We start from the raw sequence: 26,254 nt of genomic DNA on the forward strand, positions 1-26,254 counted from the left end.
CAGAAAGGGGAGCAGGTTACGGAATGAGGTCAGGTTTCCCTGTTTCATTTCCAGCCAACATTTCAGATACATGCCAGCAGGACCCCCTGTCCCGGCCCGTCCTCAGGTCCCACCTCTGCCCCCCAGGACTGCCTCCCTTCCCTTAGAATCCCTCTTGTCCTCCTCTTTCATCTGTTCTTGAATATCTGTCACCAAGACGTTTGGGCCACCTCCTCTGAGGGCACGGCTCCCAGCTCAGTGGCCCAGGGCCTGGGAAACAACACCGTTGCCGCCTGCCATTTTCACCTCCGGACGGAGCGATCCGAACACCAGTGATGATGTAGTTTTGGACTTTGAGAGCTGCTTTTCTTCAAAGAGCTGACATGGGAAATCCATATTCCTGGGGCTTGATGAGAACAGAGAGGTGGTAATGGCAGGAAAACCCCAGGAGCAGGCTGCCCTTTCGCCAGTGGACTGCAGGTTTACCTTGCAGTCACGATATTTTGGGGGGCTGTTCTACTATTTTCCGGGGCTGCGCGACCATCCTCCACTGATAGGAGGAGTCCACGTCTCCGGCTAGTCTGTAGATGCTACTGCCCAACCAGAGCATCCTGAGACCACCGTGTCCAGTGTGAGACGTCCAGGCTCACACACACAGTAGCCGGGATGCAGAAACCACCCAGGTGGCCGTCAGTGGGTGAAGGGACAAACCAAACGTGGTGTCTACACCAACAGAACATCACCCAGCCATGAAAACGAACGCTGTCCTATCACATGCTACAACATGCGTGAACCTTGAAAACATGATGCCAAGTGAAAGAAGCCAGACACAAAAGGACATGTGCCAAATCATTTCACTCCTCTGAAATATCTATTTTTTAAAATTAATTTATTTATTTGTCAGAGAGAGAGAGCACAGCAGGGGGAGTGGCAGGCAGAGGGAGAGGGAGAAGAAGACTCCCCACTGAGCAGGGAGCCCAATGCGGGACTCGATCCCAGGACCCCGGGATCATGACCCGAGCCGAAGGCAGACGCTTCACCGACTGAGCCACCCAGGCGTCCCTCTCCTATGAGCTATCTGGAATAGACAGATTCATAGAGACGGAGGGAGAGTGAAGCTTACCTGGGTGGGTGGGTGGGGAGCAATGGAGAGTTCTGGAGATGGAAAGGGTGCTGGTCACACAACGTTGTGGATGTAGTTAGGGCCACTAAATGTACACTTAAAAAGGCTAAAATGGCAAAGTTTCTGTTATGCATATTTTACCACAGTAAAAAAACCAAAGGTTCCCATTGGACCGTCACCCCAAAGCCCCTGGAGAGTGGGTCTTTCTCCCACTATCAGCGTCAAAGTTCACTGGTAAGCGCCCCCAGAGAAGCTTCACCCTGAAAAAGGAAAACACGTTAAGCCATCCCCAATGTTCTTCTAGCTGGTAGTTTCAGAAGAACATTCCCGCTCATGCATCGTGCTACCGGGCTAGAGTTCAAAGACTCTCTTCTTGTAAAAAAGATCATTCTCGGTTTCCAAAACCAACATCACCCCCCGCCCTGAGCCTTTTAGCACTTGATTAGTTGGCAAAACCAATATTAGTTTAAATGAAAGACAATCTGCAGAGCAGGGTAACCCACAGAGCCACTGTCCCCCACCCCCACCCCCAGGGTGACCGAGCTGACCGGGTATGAGCCACAGGACCTGATCGAGAAGACCCTCTACCATCACGTGCACGGCTGTGACGTCTTCCACCTCCGCTACGCACACCACCTCCGTGAGTACCGCTCACCCGCGCCGGGCTGTGGGCCGGGGCTAGCCAGGGAGGAGGTGGTCAGGACGGAGCAGGAAGGCGGCCCTTGTTTGGTACAATGGTCGCCCGTTGTGCACGCATGAATTTTAAACCCCCTGCACACTCCATTCACCCCTTGGTTAAGCACAGCTACTGGTCAGTTCTCAGACGTCCAAGCTCACCTTCAGGTGACACTCCGGCGGGTGTGGGATGGTGCTGAAGCTGCTGGATTGGAGATAGTGGATTTAGAACCTCAGTTTCTCTATGACATCTGGACACCAGTTGCAAGTGAGGGCGACCAGCAAAGAACCAACATGTACAGAGCCCTTACTACCGTCGGGCACTGATTTAAGTGATTAAATATGTTGCCAACCCAGTGAGGGAGCGTCTCATGTTCATCTCCCACTTTGACTACTGAGGAGGAGCCGAGGTTCAGAGAGGTTAAGCCACTTGCCTGGGGTCACACGGTGAGAGGCCAGCAGAGCCTGGAGCTGAAGCAGGCCGCAGCCGGCCTCTGACCCCTGTCCACCACCCGCTGGCAAGCTCAGGGGAGACCCCAGGTTCCCAGGATGGGAGAAGTCAGCATGGAAAGAGTGAATACTCAGGATTCGATTTGCCAATGCAGACAGTTGGGTGAACATCTGGATGGGGTGGGGCTGGGGCTCGAGTCACCGAAATGTTTAAAGAAGTGACACTTTTCTTCTAGAATCCAACTTGAGGCAGCAAAGAATTGGCATGGAGTGGGACACCTCATCCTCTCACAGCCCAGCCCTCCATGCCAATGGCCGGCTCAGGGGTGCTTGTTAAGGGGGTGCAGATGGGTGGAGGGGCCAGATCTTTTGCAGTGCAGCCCAGACAGCATGGCCTCCATCTTGCTTTGCTTCATGTTGACGAGAGACATTAGAGGACAAGTTGCTGGTGTCGAGCTGAGGGTGGATGGCAGGTCCAAGGACTGCTCACTCTGGCCGCATGGTCTACCTGCCCAGTCAGTGTCGACTGGGACCCGGCGGGCATGGCAGTTACTAGGGTGTCGCTGGGCAGACTCAGACAGCTTCTTCCTGCTCGCTTTTGATTCACAACAGCGAGGAAAGGTCGCTGTGCACCGCCAGACTCAGAGTTGTGAGCAGCCTTTATATCTCTTGCGTTTCGAGTAACCGAATCGTGATACAAACATCCCTGTCGTTCTTGAAAGCAGCTTGGTCAGGAAGCAACTGCTCACTGTTTGGATGGGATCTGTAGGTCAGCCTCGCTCATACGGGAGCTGGAAAACAGGGTAGGAAGTGTCAGTTACAGAATCAGTTCTTGGGGAGACTTGCCAGGCAGGGAGTAAGTGGAGAGTGCGTGCTCGGGAGTCACGAGAGCGGTCGGGAGATGAAGAGGCATCTGCTTTGAGGGTGTGGAGCAGCGTCATCACCACAGAACAATCTAGAAGGGAGGACAGGCATGAGGGCCCACACCTCCACACCGCCGGGGGGGTGAGGTGGCCCAGGAGGGACGTTCCCTGCCGCTACCTCTGCCGGTGGAGAAGGCAGGTGGCCGCTCTGAAAGCCCCCACCCCCCACGGGTCCCCAGCCCCCTTCCATGGAGGCAGGAGCTTGTCAGGAGCCCTGATATCCCCCGAATTACCTGCAGGAACAGTTGCTCCTCAATGTGGGGCTGCGCTGGAGGACATGAGGCCTCTAAGCACGGAGAATGAAAACTTACGGAATTAAAAGTCTTCATTTTAAATCTCATTTCTTATCGCTTGCACTGCCTGGCTGACAGAGGGAGCAGGGACTTCCCCCCACAGGGGAAATAAATACAATTTGTATTTGTATCTGGAAACGTAATAATGTAATAAAGGCCACAGTGATGATCAGCGCGAGGTTCTTGTGACCATACAGACTGGAAGCTTTTCATGTATCCATTCTGGCCTCTCGTCAGTGCGGGGAGCCAGGCGGCCCTTGTGTCCATTTCCCAGATGAGCAGGTGAGCCCCGCGGCTGGAGGCCTGTGGGAGGGCAGCAGCTGAGTCAGACAGGACTAGAGTCCAGGCCTGTTTGGCTCTCAAGCTTTGAGTGGTTTCCACCACAAGATGGCTCTTAGACGTGGAGCCTGTCTTTGCTCCATCAGGAGCCCCAATCTTCCCAAGCTCAGCCAGCTTCTGAAGGGACTTCATTTGAGAGGTCCTCTGCAATCTGCATGATAAATTCACCGTATCTCACTTGGGATTTGGTATTTCTAGACATCTCGATTATCCAAGGGAGCCCTGAAAGGGAAGACATACACAGGCTTCCAGGAGACACACGGAAAAGACAGAAGCATTTAGAAACCAGAGGGAGCGTGGTGGTTTTTTATTTTCTCCAAATGGGCTAGAATTGGTAAATCAAAGAAAATTAAATATAGCAACACTGGCAATGATTGCTACTGTGCGGTGACCTTCACTACGGTGGAGAAACACCACAGGGACTGGAGGCAGAGAGCACGGCCCAGCAGGCTGTGGGGAGACGGAGCGTGGCCTTGGGATCCGCCATGAGCCCCACGTTGGCCCCAGACTCCCCTCTGCCAGTTTTCCAGATATAAGCCAGAGGAGCACTGACATCGAGAAATAGCCGAGGCTCTTACCCACAAATAGGGGTGGGAATTAGTCTTCCAGAGCTCACACCTTGGCTCCAGGACTGGAACCATCTTTGGATGTCCCTCTCAGGAAAACCATTACTTTCCCCTCCAAAGCTGGAACTCTCAGATGAAGAAAGGGGACGTATTCAACACGCAGAGCCTGGTCTTTGGAAGCCGGGTCTTGGGTGGAGCTTGGGCGTTCTGAAACCTCTGTGTTGTGAGGTACCTGAGGCTCCAGTCTCCCCACGCACACAACTGGGGCCAGAGGGGCCAACTCCAGAAGCCGGCCCTGAGCCTAGAGTTCAAGTACAGCAATTTATTTGGACAGCGACTGAAACGTGGTTAGGGGAGAGAGAAGTAAGGCACGGAGGGGAAGGAGCCTTAAGAGGGGCTTGTCTGACTGGGCCTCAGTCATGGCGCCAAGGGGAGTGAGCTGAGGTATTTATATTCCTGCTCCTGCCAGTGGTCGGCTGAAGGCCGCTCTCGGGGACTATTAACCCCCTGCCCCCCCACATCTGTCAGAGTGGGCCCTGCCAGAGAAAGGCGTCAGGAGGGAGATGGGGCCGTCGGAAGTTGCTGGGTGCCCTCCGCAGTGAGGGCAGGGATGTGAGGAGGCATCGATCAGAGCAAAGGTCCAGAGGCCTGTGTCTCCTCAGCCTCCTCCCCTCGTTGGTCTCCAGGCTTCATGAAGGTGTTCTCCATCCAGCCCTCCCTGCACAAGCTGCTCCTCACCTCCCAGCCCAGGTGGTCGTCTTGTCCTTGCATGCATTGGTCACCTCTCTCTGAGGGGCCCTATTGCCCCCACTGCCCAGGGTCCCTGTTGGTCAGTTGGAGTGTTGTCCATATCCAAATTCCTGCCCCATGGAGGCCGGGGAAAGCCAAGCCCCCCACTCTTTCCAGTTCTGTTTTCACTCCTCACATGGTGTCATCTGCTGTCAGCTCTCCTCCGGAGGATGTGTCCAGCTCCTTCCAGCCCTACCCAAGGGCCCTAAGTTCTTGTTTCTGGAAAATGCTTTCCACCTCATGCTGTTCAGATCCTTATGGGGACTGTATTGGTCTGCTCACGCCGCCATTACAAAATACCACAGGCTGAGGGGCTTAAACAACAGAAATGTGTTTTCTCACATTTCTGGAGGCTTGAATCTGAGATCAAGGTGTCAGAAGGGCTGGTTTCTCCGGAGGCCTCTGTCCTTGTCTTGTAGATGGGCATCTTTTTCCTGTGGCCTCACGTGATCATCCCTGTGTGTGTGTCTGCGTCCTCATCTCTTTTTATTGTAAGGATACCGGCCATACTGGATTAGGGCCCCCCCATTACTTCATTTTATTTCAATTACTTCTTTAAAGATCTTATCTCCAAATACGGTGACATTCTGAGGTACTGTGGGACGGGACTTCCAACATATGAATTTGGGTGGAACACAGTTCAGTCCATGACAGGGACTTTCTCTCAGAGCTCTGTGTCCTTACCCAAGTAGTAGGCCCAGCTGGACAGGCCGGCTTCGGGGGGACAGGTGAGAATTCTGAGAAGGCAGGATTCGTCATTTGGAAATGTGACTTTCCAGTCCTGTCACGTGGTGCTTCAGTAACGGACGGCAGGGCTCAGGGGCCCGGCCCCAGCCTCCTGCCTTCCAGGCTTCACCTGGATCCCGGATCCACATAGTGGCCCCTGCCAACCTGAGACTCAAGTCCTTCATTCCGATCACAGCTGGAGCTGGCCCGGTTTGTTGCCCCAGGAGCTCAGGCATGCAGGGCGGCCTGTGCCACTTCCTTTCCATCCCCCACAACGGAAAGCGGCTAGAGGTGGCCAGGACTATGGTGACCCTCGGGACTCCAAGGCCACGGGGGGCGCTGGCCTCCTCTTATGGGGAGACATACAGACACATCTGTCTTCGCAGTTGATGAGGTCACTGAGCACAGGAAACATCTGCCAACACCCAGGGAGGTCACTGTCTGATTTTCCGAGGCCAGATTTTCTCCACACCAGCGTCCAAAACCCCGGAATCCCTGGAGATGGGGCGAAGGGCTCTGCCAGCAGCAGAGCTGGACATAAGGGAGTGGTGCCTCTGGAGGACCACAGTCAGCCAAATGGTTTTCACACATTGTTCAAAATATTATCTTAACCCAGAGCAGGGATCCACAGGGTCCAAAGAAAGCACAGCCCCTAAAGAAAGAGAATTCAACACCTTCCAGAAAGTCAGCTTCCTACAGAGAAGCAGGGCTGGGCAGTGCAGTCTTTGGGGAGCATGGGATTCCAGAGGTCAGCAAGACAGGGGCTAGCGTGGCCCTCGCATCCTGGCCTCTGTGTCCCTGTGGACCTGGGCCTTCCCTGCAAGTGAGACTGTGCCAGGGCTTTGCCCAGAAGCTTTTGTAAGGAAAAATGAACACGGATCCTCTAGGGAATGTATTTGACCCTTCCAGCCTTTCCCTGCCTGCCATCCCGGGGTGGCTCTGCTGAGTGTGGGCCCCGGCGCAGGCATGACAGTCATGTGGCCTCAGGGCGATACACAGCTTGGGAAGGGACTGATATAGTGACCTTGATGATTTATGTTGAGGGACACCAGGCAGATTTCTTCTGGACACAACAGTTTGGAAGAACTAGGATGTCCACAAGGCTATTTGTCCAAGATGGTAGGAGAATGTCACCGAGCTCTCTAGTTAGGCCCCTCTCCAGAGTGGGCCCAAATCACAGAGAACACAGGCCGTGTCCAACTGTCAGAACATTTCAAGATCACAGAAAGGCTTCAAAGCCTGAGTATGCGGTCTACAGACTTCAAGCAATAACTGTTATAACTAAATTATAGGACAGCCGGTAGACACCCAGAGAGAACACACCCTAAATGGTCCACGAGAGTCACAAACCAGATGTTTATGGGGCCAGGCATGTGACATGTATGACTGGGCAACTGTAAGGCAGTAGGGAGTGGAAGAGCCTGTGGCCAACACACGGCCGTCCGAAGGACTCTGAGTAACAACAGCTCTGTGCCACCAACAGAGCCCATCCGTGAGCTTATGTGGTACATGGGATACCAGTTTGCATACACTCCGTAGCTCCACTGTGGAGCAGGGGACGGAGGTCTTCAAATGGAAGATAAACTTGAAAGGAGTTTCCAGTCTACTGTGACGATTCCATTTCAGGCGACCCTAGCCCCTGCTGCTGGCCTTGCTTGCCTCTGGGCTGGACATGGATGACCATGTTTAACTCATACTCAGATTCTTTTTTAGATACTATCCTCCACGCAGGGTCTGGAGGTAGAGGAGTCTTTGTCTTGCAAGTGAAGGTGTGGGGAAGCCTGTGCCTTAAGGGGGAACCACGAGCGATGGACCAGTAAATAATCCTAGAAAGCACAGCGTGATCTACACCTTGTCCTGATCCCTGGAAGCAGTTTGGACATCTAGAGATGTAGACTGTACCTTCGGGGACAGATGGGTCGGGCTCAGCCCATCTTCCATCGTCGGTGCCACAATGTGGCCCTTGGAGACATTCTTCCTGAAGGTGCTTTCCACGCCGTCCTACCCATCAAAGTGCCTCGGTGTAGAGCAGGCCATTGTGTGGGGACCGTACACGCTCCCTAGAGGAACATGGGGCTTCTCTTGAGTCTCACTGGCTATACTTGCCTGAGGCCGGAGCCAGCAGAGGGGATAAGAGCAGGAGGAGTGTGGGGATCGCACCCACCCGTTTTCCCATGGAGGGTGGTTTTGTTTCCTGGGGCTGTCCTAACGAAATACCACAAACTAGGGGGCTGAACACAATGGAAATTTACTCTCGCACAGTTCTGGGGACCAGAAGTCCGAAGTGAAGGTGTCGGCAGGGCTGGGCTTCCTCTGGGGACTGAGGGAGGATCCTTCCTGCCTCCCCTAGCTTCTGCCAGCGGCTGGCAATCCTCGGCTGTGGTCCCAACCCTCTAGTCTCTGCCTTGGCCTGCCCCCCATATGTGTGTCTTCTCCTCTCCTGTCTCTTAGAGGGGCACTTATTCGAGGTAGGGCCCACCCTATTCCAGGATGATGTCATCTTGAGATCCTTAACTTACATCTGCAGAGACCCTTTTCCCAAATATGGTCATGTTCATAGGTTCCAGGGGTCAGGACGTGGAACCTATCTTTTGGGGGAACACTATTCAATCACGACAGGCATTTTTGGTGTCCTTTTCAGCTCTTAAAATTCAAAATAACCCAAATAGATAATAGAAATACAAACAAATAGAAATTGCGCTCCAGGCCAAGGTTTACCTATCAGTGAGGCTGAGAGGCCTGGTTGCGCCTTCAAAAGGAATTCTGGAGGAACCAGGCAGGCCACCTACTTTTCTGGATAGTAAATTCATGGAACCAGAATTCCCACCCCAAAGCGGCCTCAGAAAACCAAGACCACTGGCTTCCATCTCAGCATGGGCCACCCTGATTAAAGAAACATCTTAGACCTTGATGTTGGGAGATACTGTGGCCTGGAAGCTGCAGGGCCAGGGCCTCTGCGCACAGAGCTTACAGCTTAGGGGACATCTCCAGCCTGCCCCTGTCCATCACCTCCAAGCAGGGCCTTCCTCATAGTCCTCCACCCTGGGATCATTTCAGGCAGCTAATTAAGAACCACAGACTGGAGGGGGAGCTAGAGCAAACCAGGGAATGTTGTAAGTGTCTAGGATTTCAACTTGGATTGATATGTGGACTCTCACCATGGGTCATAGGGAAGCAAAAAAAAAAAAAAAATTATATGTCTGTTTGGTCTCCGTATCTAAGTCCCATCACAACAGAGGCAGGGAGGGTCAGAAATAATAAAATCTCTGCAACTTCTGCCATTGGAATCCTAATATAAAATATTTGGAATAAACTGGCTTTATTGTATCTGGCTTAGATGATTATGGATAGGTTTTAGGAATGTTGTAAGAAATAAGGAAAGTATGGGGGCGCCTGGGTGGCTCAGTTGGTTAAGCTTCCAAATCTTAATTTCAGCCCAGGTTCTGATCTCGGGGTCATGGGATTGAGTCCCATGTTGGGCTCCACGCTCAGTGTGGAGTCCACTTGGATTCTCTCTCCTCTCTCTGCCCCTCCCCACTGCACATGCGCACTCACTCTCTCTCTCGGAAGGAAGGAAGGAAGGAAGGAAGGAAGGAAGGAAGGAAGGAAGGAAGGGACAATATAGGAAAAAGGAAAAGCATGTGGTCTTATCGCCGGGGGCACTCCAGATACCACTAGGAACAGATTTCAAAGCTGAGTTGCTTCATAAGCACTTCTGTTGAAGAAGGAATGGCCGCTTGGGAAATCCACACATGGGACCCTTGTTGGATCTTCTCACATCTCATTTGGGGCCAAAAGCAAATTGGTTGAGTCTCCCTTAACCTTCCTTCCACCTCTCCTTTCAATGTAGCTACAGAGAACCTTCTGGAGGCTGCTGCCCCTCCTCCCACAGGGGTCACTCTGAGAAAAGGGAGTCATCAGAACACCCAGCCTGGGGCCCCAGCTGTGCCCGTAAGACTTGTTGGCCCCACTTTCCCAGTGATGCCTGCCTCCCATGGTTGTAGGGGGCTGAAATGAAGCCATGCATGCAAACCTGAGCTGGAAATAGAAACTGGATTTTGCTGTTAAAAAAGCAGACCCCAAGAGGAGAAGCATTGTAAAGAGAGCTCTTTCCTACTACCTCTGTCTGCGCTCTTCGGCAGGGAATCTCACTCCTGCCGAGGGAGCCCACGCAGGTGCATGTGCCAAGCCCGGGGAGAAGAGAGCTCGTGTCTGCACTGTCCCGGGGAGCCCTGCCCCTCGTCTGGGTGGGATGGCCGTCGTGCGGCTAAGTAAGGGGCATGGGGCCCGAGGCGTGCTGCATTTCCACTTCCCGAACTACCCCCCAACACTACTTAGCCGTGGGAAAAATAATTGTTCACTTTTATTAAAAAACGAATACCTCCTTATTGCTGGAAATGTAGACAATCAAGAAAAGCTGAGAAGAAGAAAATGAAACTTCCTTGTAATTTGACCAGTCAGATAATGAGAGTTAACATATATCGAGTCCTTGCTCTGTGTCTGCACCGCTGTTCTGAAGCTTCACACAGATTATCTATCCTCCCAGCAGCCGGGTGAGGTAGGGAGTATGATTATCCTCTTGTTCTAAATGGGGAAACTGAGCCACAGGGCGTTAGTAACTTGTTAGTTAGTAACTTGGCCAATAGGTGCATGAGAAAGTTATCAGATATATGATTTGCAAATATTTTCTCCCATTTGGTAGGTTGTCTTTTCATGTTGTTGATGGTTTCCTTTGCTGTGCAGAAACTTTTTATTGAGATGTAATACCACTTGTTATTTTTGCTTTTCATCTTTTAAGGAATTTTGGGGGTTCCATACAAATTTTAGGATTGTTCTGGTTTTTTTTGAAGGATGACACTGGAATTTTGAAAGGGATTGCATTAAATCTGTAGATTGCTCTGGGTGGAATGGATATTTTATATGAATTGTTCCACTCCATGAACATGGGATATCTTTGCGTTAATCTGTGTCTCCTTCAGTTTTTTCATTAGTGTCTTGTAGTTTTTAGGGTATAGGTCTTTCACCTTCTCGGTTAAATTTATTCCTAGGTATTTTATTCTTTTTTATGTAATTTGTAAATGGGGTTGTTTTCTTAATTTTTCTTTCTGATAGCTCATTATTAATGTGTAGAAACTCAAGAGAGTTTTGTATGTTGATTTTATATCCTGCAACTTTACTCAATTCATTTATTAGTTCTAAGAGTTTTTTGATTGAGTCTTTAGGGTTTTCTGTATATAATGTGTCATCTGCAAATACTGACAGTTTTACTTTTTCTTTCCTTTTGGGTTGCCTTTTATTCTTTTATTTTTTTTCTTGCCTAAGTGCTCAGGCTAGCACTTCTGATTCTATGTTGAATAAAAGTGGTGAGAGTGGGCATCCTTGACTTGTTCCTGATCTGAGAGGAAAAGCTTTCAGCTTTCCTCTGTTGAGTGTGGTGTTAGCTGTGAACTTGTCATAGATGGCCTTTATTATGTGCAGTGGACATTTATATTGCCACTTTGAGAGGTGTTTTTTTTAATCATAAATGGGTGTTGAATTTTGTCAAATGCTTTTTCTGCATCTATTTTTATCCTTCACCTTGTTAATGTGGTGTATCCTATCGATTGATTGCAGATATTGAACCATCTTGCATCCTGGAAGTAAATCCCATTTGATCTTGGTGTGTGATCATTTTAATGTACTGAATTCAGTTTGTTAGTATTTTGTTGAAGATTTTGCACCTATGTTCATCAGAGATATTGGCCTGTAATTTCCCCTTTTTTTGTGGTATCCTTGTCTGGTTTTGGTGTCAGGGATATGCTGGCCTCACGAATGTGTTTGGAAGTGTTCCCTCCTCCTCTGATTTTCTGAAGAGTTTGAAAAGGATTGGTATTAATTCTTCTTTAAGCATTTGGTGAATTCACCAGTGAAGCCATCTGGTCCTGGACTTCTGTTTGTTGGGAGGTTTGGATCCCTGATTCAATCCCCTTACAATCCCTTCAGTCCTGTTCAGAGTTTCTGTTTCTTCATCATTCAGTCTTCATAGGTTTTATGTTTCCAGCAAATTATCCGTTTCTTCTAAGTTGTTCAATTTGTTGGCATGTAATTGTTCATAGCAGTCTCATATGATCTTTGTATTTCTGTGGTCTTGAATGTGTCTTTTTTTCATTTATCATTATACCATACAGATTCCCCATTATATTACAAATTCTTATTAATCATTATTCCAATAGCTGCATAGTACTCCAAAATTTATTTACCATCTTCCCTAATTCTTGGGCAGCCAGGTCTCCCCCTCCTTTTTCTCCAGAATTATAAGCAGGACTGCTTATAATAGGATTAGTTATTGGAAGTGAAGTCAGTGTGTCAATGCATATGAGCCGTCAAACTGCTTCCCAGAAGGACCGTACCAACCCATGCTTCTATCAACACGTGAGAATGCCTCCCACAATAGATTAGTTGACATCACCTGTTGTCTTTTCATTATTTTCTTTGAGATACAATCCACATAGTCTAAAACTCACCATTTTAACCATTTTCAGAGGTTGTCAGTATATTTACAATGTCGTGTAACTATCACCTTTACTGAATTCCAGAACATTTTCTTCATCCCAAGAAGAACCCTGGTACCCATCAGCAGTCACTCCTGGTCCTCCTCATCCCCAGCTTCTGTCAACCACTAATCTGCTTTTGGTCTCTATAAATGTACCTATTCTGGACAGTTCACATAAATGGAACCATACAATATTTTTTTTCTTTTTAAATGTCTGCTGATTTAATGGATGGTATCTAGCTTTGAGTTAAGCAAATACATTGAACATTTGTTTATCATTTATATTCTTTGATGAATTGTTTGTTCAGGTCCTTTTCTCATATAACTTTTAGGGTCTTACTGTTTTCATTGATCTGTATGAACTCTTTCTATATTAAGGTTAGTAGCTCTTTGACTATCATATTTGCAGTAATTTTTCTTCTGCACCAGAATATTTTACTGCAGGTGTTAAAGTGGATGATAAAGAAGCACCCTTAATACAAAAAGAAGCCACAAAAGCAGTGGAGAGCCCCAGGAAGGTTTGGGCAGATGGTGAGGGGGCTCTGCCTAGTGGTACAAGATGAGGGCCCCCAGGGGGCTCCTTCAGTGCCAACTAGTGCAGGCACAGAATTTGGCCACCTCCGCAAATCTCTGCTCAGGTGGCTGCTAGTTAGAGCCCTGGGCCCAGCCCTGCTTTGAAAAGCAGGAATGCCCGATAGCCATGACCTGGGCATCAAGGGATGCCTTTTAGATTTGTGCTGGCCTCCCCCTCCGTGCAGAAGACTAACTGGGACTTTCTCCTCTCCACTGCCCACCCAAAGCTTCTGGCACTTCCTTTCCCCTCCAGCCTGTACCCTCCAGGCCCTGAGGGAAATCAGTACAGAGGCTTTGGAAGTGAGCGTGGCTCAGCACTCCGGAGTTTGCACCCATGCATGGAAGATGGCCCCATCTGCCCAGTGTTCAGAAACTAGCCAAGAGAGTTCTTTCCTACATATGCAACACAGGAAATTGACAGGCCAGAGGAAAAGTGGGGCTAATGGAAAGAAAATATAAAAGGCAACAGAACAGCAGTCTCACTGTGAAATCACACATGTTCTGGAGAGCAGCAAATATCAACAATTTGACACTTGGTTGAATGTACTTATTATTTTGTTTAAATAACTACATCACCCCCTCCCCCTGGTGCCTATTAAGGGTTTTGGGGATTAAGGGTTTGGGGGATTATAACATAATCGTGGCATTTGGGAAACTGAAAAGCAGAACCAATTTTATCACTCTGCCAGGTGCAAATGTACGGGGACTAATTGTTTTTCCCAATGAAATCAGTGCCTATTAAATTTGACAGGGGAAGGGAGAGATTGCTCCTCGGACCCCTTGAAATCGTAGGCAAAAATCTTGCATGTGCGTGTGCATGTGCGTGTGTGCGTGCAAGCATGCACCTTCCCGTGGAGAAAGCGCATTCCTTTGTCAAGTTCTCAGAGGTGTCCTTGACCCCCAAAAGGTCCAGAACTGGGGCTGCAGGTTATCCATGGGGGCAGTGTCCCCAAAGCAGGGCCTGCTAACTGTCCCTCGGGATTCATGTCACCTTGTGCTTGCAGTGCTGGTGAAGGGCCAGGTCACCACCAAGTACTACCGGCTGCTGTCCAAGCTGGGTGGCTGGGTGTGGGTGCAGAGCTACGCCACTGTCGTGCACAACAGCCGCTCGTCCCGGCCACACTGCATCGTGAGTGTCAATTATGTCCTCACGTAAGTCAGACGTATTTGTTTCCTTGCTCTCTCCTCCTCCCCTGTCCCTCATCAGCCCGCTCCCACAAGCACCATCTCTACCTCTCTCTCTCTCTTTCCGAAACTGTTCATTTGTCTCCTGTTGTTTTTATTTGAACAATCTGTTCATTTGGGAAGGTCCAAACTATTTCTGTACTCAGCACAGAGAGCCAGATGCTAGGCAGTGGGGGGGGAACACCAGAAAGGGAGCCCTGCCCCAGGTACAGCTGAAGATCAGATCACAGAGACCAGCTGAGGGGTGTGGGGGGGGCGGGGGACAGGTGGGAGATGTCCTCTCCCTCCATCTTGCATAGGCTGTACATCAGGAATATAAATTTATGCTCTTTGTGCCCACAAACATCAGGGTCATCTTGCATGCTCCTGCCGTGCGGGACAGGAGATATCTTGCATTTTTTCCCTGTCTTTCTGTATAGCCCGTTGCAGATGATGATGAATGGCCCCTTTAGAATCCCAGAAGGTCAAGTTCAGTTGCAAATACTTTTAAGACCATTAGGCACAAGAGGACATGAGTCTCCCTAGGACCATATATTACTGTGGACCCACCATGGCTACTGTATGTGAAATCACCTGCACCCAGCTCTGGCCCTGAACTTGATACCCTTGCAGCCCCCCAGCCCCTCCCTGAACAAGGTCCTCAAGTGTGCTCTAAGGCAGTAAGGATTTAGGCTCTCAGTTCTTTCACAGAATGATTGCCAGGTCCCTGGTTTCTTGGTTCGGTTTTGTTTTTTTTAGAACTAGAGTGTGATTTTAGCAAAACTGTAGGGAAGAAAGCATTTTAGCCCCTTAATGATTCTTCCTAAGCAGACAGGTGTGGGCTGGTACTTTGGGCAGCTTCCTCACCCCCTCCAACCATGAACACAACCATGCTGAGTTAGTTCTTTAGGGCAGAAACCGGCGCCTGTTGTGGAAATGTGCTAGGCTGGCAGCCAGGCTCCCGGACCCTTGACGGTCCCCCACTCACGCCCCCCTGGGTGCTAACTAAAGAAGCAGCTGAGTCCCAGATACCCAAACTGATAAGTAATGCTTCTGCCCTTTCCTTTTGCCCTGACACACTTCCTCGTGGCCCATGGTGTCCCAGGGAAACGTGTTTGGGAGCTACAGGATGCGAGAGAGCTACAGTGACCGCCCCCCCCCCCCCCCGCTATTCCTGCTGGATAACACTGACCTCACTCAGCATTGCCCAAGCCTTTGGGGGTGGGGGGGCTTTTATCATGAGGGTGGCCTGCCCTCTGCTCAAGTCCTGTCCCATCCAACCTCAGTGAGCCGCTGTGCTGGAGCTCTGAATGCGCTCGCTTGGGGATGCGGGCCAGGGAAGCCGCTCTTCCGGGGCAGCCTGCTGGACATGATTTGTCCTGCCCTTGCTTCTCAGGGATATCGAATACAAGGAACTGCAGTTGTCCCTGGACCAGGTGTCTACGTCCAAGTGCCAGGACTCCTGGAGGACTGCCTTGTCTACCTCACAAGAAACTAGGAAATTAGCTAAACCCAAAAATACGAAGATGAAGACAAAGCTGAGAACAAACCCTTACCCCCTACAGGTAACACGCGGGACCTGCTGGGGCAGGGTGCAGCAGAAACCTGGCCCGGGGGGCTGCTCAGGACCCCCAGCCCGTCTGGGAATGCCGAGCCTCTGACTGCAGAGCGGGTCTCCCGGCCCAGAAGTTTCCCTGTGCGGTGCGGCCGAGTCCCCTGGGGATGTCCCCCACACACAGCAGAGACACAGCCTGGAGGCACGCAAAGCTAACGTGTGGGAGGACTCGTTGGGTCTAGGACAAAAGACTGCATTAGGAAGGCACCTCATGTTGCTGGAATCCACGTTAATGTGGCTTAGAGCACAGTGCATCGTGTTTCCATAGCATTTGTTTTTTAATGAAAACCTTCCTTTAAAAAAAAAGTAGTTTGTAACGTCTCAGAAAGAGAAAGTGCCTATGTGTATCTGGTATGTGGTCAGCTTGGGCTGGGGAGAGCTCGTTCCATGCAGGGGGAGGGTCACTGTGGTACTGTTTGCTGTGCACCTGTCCCCACGGGGACCTCACAGCAGTGGCCAGGGTAGGCCCAGCCCAGGGATGCGGTTGAAACCTAGAGGGTGGGGTCTGGTGAGGCCGGAGGGCAGCTTCTCACTGGCCCCTTCATCCATCTTCTTTGCCAAACAGCAATACAGCTCGTTCCAAATGGACAAACTGGAATGCAGCCAGCTGGGAAACTGGAGAGCCAGCCCCCCGGCGAACGCCCCGGCGCCCCCAGAACAGCAGCTCCATTCAGAAAGCAGCGACCTTTTGTACGCCCCGTCCTACAGCCTGCCCTTCTCCTACCATTATGGACACTTCCCTCTGGACTCTCACGTCTTCAGCAGCAAAAAGCCAATGTTGCCGGCCAAATTCGGGCAGCCCCAAGGATCCCCGTGTGAGGTGGCACGCTTTTTCCTGAGCACCCTGCCAGCCAGTGGTGAATGCCAGTGGCATTACGCCAACCCCCTAGTGCCTAGCAGCCCGTCTCCAGCTAAAAACCTCTCCGAGCCACCGGTGAACACTGCTCGGCACGGCCTCGTGCCAAACTATGAAGGTGGGTCATGTTCGCACGAGGGGAGGGGGCAGGACTGTGAACAGCAGCGGTGGTGGCGGTGGGTGGCAGATGGAAAGCTGATCCTCACACTTTGGGCCAACTTTTCCTTTTCCTGCTTGTAAGTAGGAATTCCTGTGCTTTCCTGCTCTTGATGCGAAGTGGCTTCGCAAGAGGGAGACGAGCAGGGTGACCGAGTCCGTGTACCTCTCGTGGTGCCGGTGACAGGATAGAGGGCAGAGGAACCCGGGGGGGGGGGTTCAGCCACCCTCCACAGAAACCCTGACCTCGTTTGCTCCCCAAGAGAGAGACAAAGTGATTTTCAAACCCAGCTCCCAGGTACTGAGAATGCTCCAGCCGCATTTCTTTTACAAGATTAGTTTTCCACTCCACCCAAAAATGAATATGGGACGCTGTTGGTTTTCTCCCCACGCCAGTTTTCAAAGTGTGGAAAACAGTGGCAGAAATTCATGAGCCCAAACACAGAAATGTCACTCACCAACCCAGGGCAAACAACATAAACACGACTCAGTTTCTCCATCTGTAAAATGGGATCATAACCCATACAATATGCCTACTACCCCAGGGCTTGGCACACAGTAGGTGCCTGCCCAGCACTGCTGGTTCAACAAGAGAGAGACAGGAATGGCCCCTACCCCAGCTCTTCCTTGTGGCAGACAAGCAAATGTCCTCCGTGGATGTGCCACCAGCTTCCCCAGGCCCGGCAGACTCCTGTTTGCTCACTGGACCAACCCCCAGGCAGAGGGTAGGTGGGGGCCGAGGGGTAGCTGCAAGAGGTATATTCCTGTTTCGCGCAGAACTAACTACTGCTCAGAGGGTAGCCCAAGATGGTGCAAATTTCCTGCAAGGGCTACTACATTCGGGGTAAATGTTACATGCTCAGAAAAGAAGCACCTGCCTAAAGAGGAGAGCTCTCCGGGGCCCCTCCTTCCCCACTCTACTTTCCCTCTCTGGAGGCAGTTAAGGCTCTGTTCCTCCTCGGGTTGCTTGGGGAGTCTCTTGCTCAGACTCTGTCTTTACAAGGCGGAGACCCATTTCGTCTCTCAATCTGAGAAGAGGTATAGACTGTGGGAGAAAGCTAACCGTGTTGGAGATTACTAGGACATGCTTTTCAAAAGTAGCCAGCTTAGAAAAGAACACGCCAGTGACTAGGGCAGTGCAGCCCTGCTTTCTGGCCTGGGCCAGTCCTTATGCCACCAGTTTCTCAGATTTGGAGAGAGAACCATCAGCTACTGGATCACTCAAAGAACCAAGGAAGGGATTTCCCCGGACGACAAGAAAGACAAAGCTAAGCATTTTGATAACAGCTGAAAATATTATTCACTTGAGATTGACCTGAAAGAATTCTTTTTCTTAGCGTGTGGATGCTGGCCAGTGATATAACCAACACACAGTATTATATATTTTTTTAAATTGCTATTTTGAAAGTGAAAGAGGTATTAATAAGGCGGTCATTTGTCATACACTTGGTAAAAATGGACCAAAGGTGCTAATCTGGGGGCAATTTGTGATCTACTTCGTAGTCTTTTTTGATATTAAAGGAAGACAAAGGTTGTCTTAAGGTAAAATAAAAAAATAAAAAAACAAAACAAAACAAAACAAAAAAAACCATAGGGCGCTAATGGATTGCAGGCACCTGATTGGTGAGGGTGGCTACAACTTTAGTTATAACGGCACGAAAAGGAGCAGGCGGGATTACCACACCACCCTCCCCACTAAGCAAAAGAAAAAAAGAAAAGAAACAGGGTTGACTGGGGCCACCTTACCCGTCAGGCAGTGGAAGCCTCTAGACCAACGCCGTCCAGTATGGCAGCCAGTAGGCACGTGCGGCTCTTGCGCACTGGAATGTGGCCAGGGCAGTGAGGGGTGCTGCCGGCCGCGCGCTGCACCTGGGCGGCAGAAACAAAGAACCAGGCACCTCAGTCATGTAAGAGTACTGACTGGACACTGAAAGAACCTGTTGGATGTGTGGCGTCCCACTGAGTAACGGCTTCCGGGAACTGCACCTGTTGCTCTCCGCTCTTTAACGCGACCGCCAGAGCGCCGCGGGCTGCAGGCTGCAGCTTGCCACCGGACGGCGCGGACCTGGGCGCGCAGGGCAAGGGGCCCAGGCGGCTGCGTGGGCGGAGCGCGCCGCGCGGGTGGCCGAGGGGTGGTGGTGGCCGCGCCCGGACCCGCCGGGTTGGTGCTGCTTTGGGCTGGTCCCCTTCCTCCCCCGCGCGGGCGTCTAACGTGTCGCCTGTCCCCGCAGCGCCCGTCGCCGCCGCGCGCAGGTTCGGCGAGGACACCGCGCCGCCGCCGCCGCCGCCGCCGCCGCCGAGCTTCCCGAGCTGCGGCCACTACCGCGAGGACCCCGCGCTGGGCCCGGCCAAGGCCGCCCGCCAGGCCGCCCGGGACGGGGCGCGGCTGGCGCTGGCACGCGCGGCGCCCGAGTGCTGCGCGCCGCCGGCCCCGGAGCCCCCGGGCGCGCCTGCGCAGCTGCCCTTCGTGCTGCTCAACTACCACCGCGTGCTGGCCCGGCGCGGGCCGCTGGGGGGCGCTGCGCCCGGCGCGCCCGCCCTCGCCTGCGGCCCCGGCGCCCCCGAGGCGGCGGCCGGCGCGCTGCGGCCCCGGCCCCCCGGCCCCGCCGCCGCCTCGCCGCCCGGCGCGCCGCTGCCGCACTACCTGGGCGCCTCGGTCATCATCACCAACGGCAGGTGACGTCGCGCAGGGCTGCCCGCAGGGAGAAGCCATAGGCCAGGCCTCGGGCTCCTGTTCTCCAGGGCGCAGCCGAGTTACGACGGGCGAGCTGTATATGCACGGTTTAAATTAATTTATACAGAGACGACTATTTTAATAGAACGCCGCGGCCGCCTTCTAGATTTTTACGTAGAGCCCACCAAGGCCGGTGCAGGGGACTGCGGCGCGGCCCGAGGCTGGGGTGGCGGGGGGAGGGGGGGAGAGAAAGGCCCTCCAGACCTTTGTTCTCCAAGAGCCGGGTTCCGAAGGGGCAGAGCTGAGCGCCCCCCGCGTCCCACGTGTGACCTCAAACTACCCCGTCTTGGGGGCCGACTTGGGTTCCTCACCTTGACATCAGGCTCGCGCGCCTCGCCTTGTCCCCGATGCTCAGTAGCGGTCCCACCGGGGGACTGCAGGAGCTTCCACCCCGGGGAGAGCCTCCCCTGTAGAGGGGAGAGCCCAGCCTGATACAGTCAGACACGCCGGGCCGCGGCGCACCTGGAAGGAGGAGGCCTCCTGACTTCAGGGCGCCCTAGAGGCCTAAGGCAGGGTGTGATGATTGAAGCCCCACCATCGACAACTCTGACTTTACAAGTCGTTCACGAGTCTCATTAAAAGTTGTTGTCGTTTTAATTTAAGCCTTTTTTCAGTACAAACATCCGCAAGCCGAGACCAAGGGAGTGAATGAACATGGGTGTGCCTCAAAAGCACTTTCATGAGCTTTTACTTCCTCCTAACCCCTGTGAACTCCTGATAGCACCAAGAATAGCATCTTCCGAATAAATGGGATAGGCATGAAATGCAGAAATACAGAGAGCCAGATGTTTTCCGAGAATGACATGTGGATGATGATGAGGTGCCCAAGGCGACTGGCTACCCCTGTCGGGTTTGATTCGAAAGCAACATCCCTCCGGCCCACACAGACCTGTAATTCCCTAGGCTCGTGTTTGCTACAAGTAATGCTAATAAAGTTAGTTAAATTGCATGTGCAATATGGAAAATTGTCAATGGACTGCGCCCTCGTGGAAGAAAACTCGCTAGAGGGATGGTATAAAAATGGTGTATACCTTTTCTTCAGCATTTCCTGCATAGCAAGAAAACCCTATGAACATGTCCTGTATGTGACAGGTGAACAGAAATCCTCTTATAAAGCACCAGCAGTGTTTTAAAAATAAACTTCCTTTCATTTTTGTCTTTTATATTTTTGCTTCAAGATCTCACCATTTAAAAATCCTACCATGGCTCTGAAATGGACTGATGCATAACCACCGTGTTTCAATTTGCTCCACACTCTAACACTCCCTCATTGCCCTGTTTCCAAAATGGTTTTCTTTTAGGAAACTCTGCGCCTTTCTGAGTGGAAAGATTTTTCACACATGTCTTCAATTCATCGTTCTGGAATCAAGGCGCACCTATATATGATGGTTTGCAAAATGTGAAGTGATTGCTTGCCAACCTAGTGTCACACTGAGGGTCTGCCTCATCCTTAGCAGGGCATCATCAGTAGCCTTATGGTAGGGGGTGACATTTGCAAATTTAGGAACATGTGTGTTGCAGCAAAGGGACTGAGTCCTAAGACTCGAACGCATACACCTCTATACTGCACTTAGCTATACCTCATTAGCAGCTCTTTGTGCACACAGAAAATAAGCCTGGGGTATTATTTTTTTATGCTTACAAGTCTCGTCATTAAACCAGGATTCCTGAAAGGTGCGGGTTTGATGAGCAGGCGATATCACCTGACATTTTTCAATAAAGTACCACAAAATGCGTTTGTGTCTACCTTGTTATTAATCATTGGGTCTGTGTTCATTAGTAAATACAAACCACGAAGGCTTTCCAGCAGTTTAAGATCAAAAGTTACTGTGAAAAAATAAGACCATTATAGGTTTGCAAATGATAACGTAAATAGTCTTAAAATGAAACTTGAAAAATGAAATGTGTACTAGGGAAAACTTCCCTGTCTAAACAAGCATCGGGGTTTTCATAGCCTAGAACATGAAGGAAGATTCCTATGCAAGCCGGCTTCCAGGCGGCCGGCAGCTCAGTGCGAAGTTAACAGGGGTTACCATGGCAACCTAATATTGTTACCTCCACCTTTAAAAGTCTGCACATTTAAGCTGGGGCTATCATTTCTTGACTTCTGTGAGGCTCCGGCAGGGAAGAGGAAGCATTTTAATAAATATGACTCTCTTTCACAAAAAAGAAAGAGAGAAGAAAGAAAGAAAGGAAGGAAGAAAGAAAGAAAATTGTAGTGGGTCCTAACATGTTGACAAAAATGCCAGATCAAAAGGATTTGAGAAATAAACCCAGTTCAAGACTGGCCGGGCCCTCCAAGGGGCCTCCCAGGGAAAGGAATTCCTTTATGTTCATGGAAGCCCTTTCTAGAAAAGCCATTCCATTCATACCTTTGTAGAGAAGGGAACAGGGTGTGAAGAAGGCTGTTCTGAGGAAATCTGCAAGAGCTGGGTATTTTGCACCCCTCACCCCCCACCCCATTGTCCTTTTTAAAGTCCTATGGCCAAGCCTTCCCCCTTGGACCCTAAGGGCGGGAGAGGTTTATACAGTCAATAAATCCTATACAAAGTCTACCCGAAGTTGTAATTTTGTTGTAACTGTAAGACAGTTAAGGTAGACTGTGGGGGCTGCTACAGATAAAATGGGATAAAAAAAAATTTTCAAATAAATGCCAGAAAACTACAGTAGTTTAAAATCTTAGTGAATTGTAGCCCTTGGGTTATCAAAGAGGCATTATTCAAGCTGTTCCTAACTTAAGTATGATATATAAGGTTAAAATCTTGGGGGAAAAAACTCAAAAGTCAAGCAGTTCTTACAGAAGAGTAAGAACAGCTCTACAAGAACATAATCTGTTCTTATAGTAAGTTTGTTATATTAAATTTATTTTTCAATTTAAAATTTATATTAAATGGTTATATTAAATTTATTTCTCACCTCAGTTAAAAGGGTTTTTTTACTTTGGGTTTTGCTAACTTTCATTCTCTGGAGTAAATAAATTTCTCTTTTGTATGACACATAACACATTTGTCAAAAACAAATCAAAAACAACAAAAAAAGCACCCGACTTCTCAATACTTAGAAATACATACGTATTCCTTACTATGTAAAACTATTTATTTTGTAAAAATGTTTAAATATGAATAAAGATACTATAACCAAGAGTAGTTGCCTATTTTTAAAAATAAAACTTACGGTCAAAATAACAATGAGCACAAACTCTACAGAAAATCTTAAAGTTTATTTTGGTAGACTTGCTTCTTATAGGCATTGGTTTAAAGTAATCACTTTTCTGAGACGATTCTTCGAAAAGGTACAAATGCGGAGGCTTACACTTTTTAAAATTTCAGATGTGCATAGTCATAACCCAGGAATAAGGATTCTCCGTGTTCTGCCTGGTAAGAGCAAACAGATCTTCCAGAATGCAAGCCAAAAATGTCTCCCTGCTGCATTCTGAAGCCCCTGGATGAGGCTGGCTTCTTTCCTGGTTCCCAGGCTCGAGGGCAGGGGCAACTACATAGGCCACCCCCACGGGTGTATGTGCGGGGCCCGGGGACTGGAGGGTGCATGCTCCCCCCACCTTGGCCGGCACGCCCCGCCCCCCCATCGGCCCACTTGTTCCCACATCGGGCAAAGTCTGCAGGAGTGAACCCCACCTACTATTTTGGACCAGACACAAAATCCTTCAACTTTGCCCAGGGTCAAGGGGCACTGCTTTGGCAGGGGACACGGGAAGGCCTTCTGGAAAATAAAATGTGTTCGAGGGAAAACTTCCTTATGCACATTCAGGGGGCGCTTTCCCACGGCTTCCCCTTCCCCCGAAATCTGCGGCCAGCCAGGAAGGGAGGAGGTCTTGCCTTTTTTTTTTTTTTTTACATAACCAGGTAGATGCTCCAGGCGCAGCCCCTAAACTTGCGAGCAAATCCAGTGCCCTGGAAGCACATGCCAATCCTGAGTTCAGTTGCCACGTTTTAAAGACTATGAAGAAAATGCAACATTTCTGTTAAGACTTTAAAGCTCCTTGAGATCAGAGATGGCCAGGTGCATGAAGACCCCCAGTCCATGAGGGTGGTGTAGCAAGTAGATGATGTCCCTAACGTGAATAGCTCTAAGGAAGATGTTTTATTCAGCTGTTCTATATGAAGCAGAATTTCAAAAGTCTTTGGTTCATACGAGGCAAGATCGTGTTTACGGAAAACGTAGCATCTGCTTCAAGTCTATTTTGTCTCCCTCAAGACAACTGCGGGGCGGCACAAGTAAGAAACAGTCTTGAAAGCACAGAGATCAAGTGGTATGCCCGGAACATCTCCATCTGCCCTGACACGGCCACACATCATTAGTTTTAATTTACAGAAAGGAAATTAAATGATAACATTTTTTTCCCCAAAGCAGAACTGTCTAGAATGAGACTTCAGCTTAAAACAAAACATAGCATGTTTTTCATTAAAGAACCCCCCAAAGAAATTCAAACAGTAACAATGGCAGCTCTGAGAGATGACTTGCCTTGTATTACAAAGTTTGAGAAATGAAACTTGCAACATTAGCCTGGACATCTTTCCTCTTGATGATATTTTGCAGATGCCCTCTCAAGGGGTGAGTCCATTTGGTGATTTTGGGGTGCTGTGGGCTTTTACTGAAACGTGTCACTCGTTCCAAAAGAAGACTTGGACACTTAGGACGGAGCAATTTTTTTTTTTTTTTGAGAAAAATGATTCTAATGGAAGCCTTATTTGCAAAAATTACTTCTGAAGTTCTTTTAAAGTTACATTTCCAAAAAACACATATTGGGTGGGTGTACTTAACTAAACATGCTATTTTTTTTCCCCTTCCTATGGGCTGCCTGCGCCTGGCTAAAGGTAGGCAGATTTTATACTGAAAACCACAAGTTTCTGGAATTAGCCTGACTGGGTAAAGCTGGGTAGAGCTCATGCTAGTATACAATAAGGGGATTCTGTTCAAAGCTGAGGGCTCCATCAAGTTTTCCTTCCACTAATTTCAGTTGGGACTGGCAGGAAGAGAGAAAAGTGGACAAAAAATTGGCCTTTTAAGGCAGAAAAGTAATGTGTGATTCACAAGTTCAGCAGAGATAGGAGTGACATGGAAAAAGCATGGAGTGCATCTGGAAATCGCAAATGCATATCAAAAGGTTTCCTTTCTTTTGTTCTTCCACGGAGACTTTTAGGGCATCAGATCTTGAACATCTTCTTTGAAAGCTTCTCACACACACACACACACACCCCCCTCCCTCTTAAATGATGGTGTTCAGTATCAGTTGCATTTTGTTTCTTGGCAATTTAGGGAAAGGGGGGCAAAAAATTACGAGTTACGGATAAAATGCCACGTACTTCTACGTTCTGTGCACCGAACGGTCTTTCAGGAATGCTCCAGCTTTCAAAGTGAGCCTACAACAGGCTTAAAGGTTCCAAATCCTCCCTGGTGTGTGGTATGAGTGAGTCCTTGTCTCCAGCTCTTAGGGCCCAATCATCAACCCCCACCCGCACACGAGGCCTCATCAACGCATTAAGGATCTTGAACTTGGGCCCATCCCTTCAGAGTCTGCAGTATATTCAAACTTATGAAAAAGAGCTCATACAGTTACTGTCGAAGTAAGTAACCGACTTCCTCTACCAGGGTCACTGCAACCACAGCAGCGACCCCCATCTCAGCAGCTACTCAGGCCCTGTTGCGGGACCACAAACCACCGGGCCCAGAGGCAACGCTCAGAAGTCTACCATCTGTTCTCTTATTAACAAAAAAATAAGACAACGACCAAGTGCCAACGTATGTTCCTCGAGGAAAACGCCTCCCTGGATGCACATAAACAATGTTACCAAACCCCTGCCTCATCGCTGGCCTGGACCGGGAAGCTTTTTTTGGTTTGTTTTCGAATAGTCTGGGAGTGAAGGTCTCCACTACTGGGGAAACATCTGAATTATTCCGTTGCTGTTTTCCAAATAAAAACTTTTTTTTGGGGGGGGGGGCCAATAAACACACAGCCAAGCCCAAGAGGGGAGAAGGATTTCACACGTGTGGTGGTGCTTCACCTGAGCTAAATCTTCCGCTTGTCATCCCTCTGCCCCAGAACATTCGCGAACGCCAAGTAAAGTGGCAACAGACAGAACAACATTAAGGAATTAAGCAGGTTAACTGGAGGGAGGCCACGTTCACCTACAACTCTAAATCCGTCTTCCAGATCCTCGGGCTAGGAAAGGTGGCAGGAATTAACCGGAATGCTCGCTGGGGTGGCTCTCTGCCTGCCCTCCCACTACCCGTTGGCCCCAGGCAGGCCCCAGGCCCGGCTACTGCTGTCTGGGGATGATCAGGTTTCTGAGCATGTCGAAGGAATTGCCGTCGGGATGCACGGTCACCACCTCACCGTCCTCCTCCTGGACCTGAAGGAACCCGGAGTCATCCAGGCCGACTATCCACACCTCTGGCCCCTCGAGGTCTCCCAGGCGGACCCGCTGGCCACTGTATGTGAAGAACAGCAGAGGGTCAGTGGGAAAGGTAATGCAGCGTCTAGAGACAGGTTGCTAAGTACTCACCCCTCCGGCAGAGGGATGGGGGGCGCTACGGGAAGGGGGTGGGCGAGATAAAATGCTCCGACTTTCACTGGTCCCGCATGAACTGTTTTGATAACTATTAGAAGAATCAGGGTGATGGGAATTCCAATAGGGAGGGTGGCCTTTCTCCTAATTCCAATCATCTGGATGATGATTTGCCCCACTTCCTCGCCCTCCAGCACTTTTAAGAACCACTGTGCAATTCTAGGGGTTTGGGCT

General features: G+C 50.0%; 2 protein-coding genes and 1 long non-coding RNA gene across 3 annotated transcripts in view; 1 reads left to right on the forward strand and 2 right to left on the reverse strand.

The window, feature by feature from the left end:
• Positions 1–19,659, forward strand: part of SIM2 (SIM bHLH transcription factor 2) — a 48,775-nt gene extending 29,116 nt beyond the window's left edge. Inside the window, exons 7-11 of the mRNA XM_081799941.1 lie at positions 1,636–1,742; positions 13,973–14,120; positions 15,529–15,697; positions 16,313–16,721; positions 18,991–19,659. Of these exons, the coding sequence (XP_081656067.1) occupies positions 1,636–1,742; positions 13,973–14,120; positions 15,529–15,697; positions 16,313–16,721; positions 18,991–19,439 (1,282 nt within the window). The 3' untranslated portion in view covers positions 19,440–19,659. The remainder of the gene's footprint in view (positions 1–1,635; positions 1,743–13,972; positions 14,121–15,528; positions 15,698–16,312; positions 16,722–18,990) is intronic.
• Positions 1,691–18,896, reverse strand: LOC145716452 (uncharacterized). Its single transcript, XR_014139094.1, has 4 exons — positions 18,746–18,896; positions 18,506–18,628; positions 1,940–3,018; positions 1,691–1,780 (listed from the first exon to the last, which is right to left on the reverse strand). It is a non-coding gene; the product is annotated as an uncharacterized LOC145716452 (long non-coding RNA).
• Positions 19,660–22,694: 3,035 nt separating the features above from the next.
• Positions 22,695–26,254, reverse strand: part of HLCS (holocarboxylase synthetase) — a 173,702-nt gene continuing 170,142 nt past the window's right edge. Inside the window, exon 8 of the mRNA XM_081799902.1 lies at positions 22,695–25,943. Coding sequence (XP_081656028.1) covers positions 25,772–25,943 — 172 coding nt within the window. The 3' untranslated portion in view covers positions 22,695–25,771. The remainder of the gene's footprint in view (positions 25,944–26,254) is intronic.

The sequence above is a fragment of the Leptonychotes weddellii genome, chromosome 1, assembly GCF_054177405.1.
Source record: "Leptonychotes weddellii isolate Sample4059 chromosome 1, ASM5417740v2, whole genome shotgun sequence".
Taxonomy (NCBI): domain Eukaryota; kingdom Metazoa; phylum Chordata; class Mammalia; order Carnivora; family Phocidae; genus Leptonychotes; species Leptonychotes weddellii.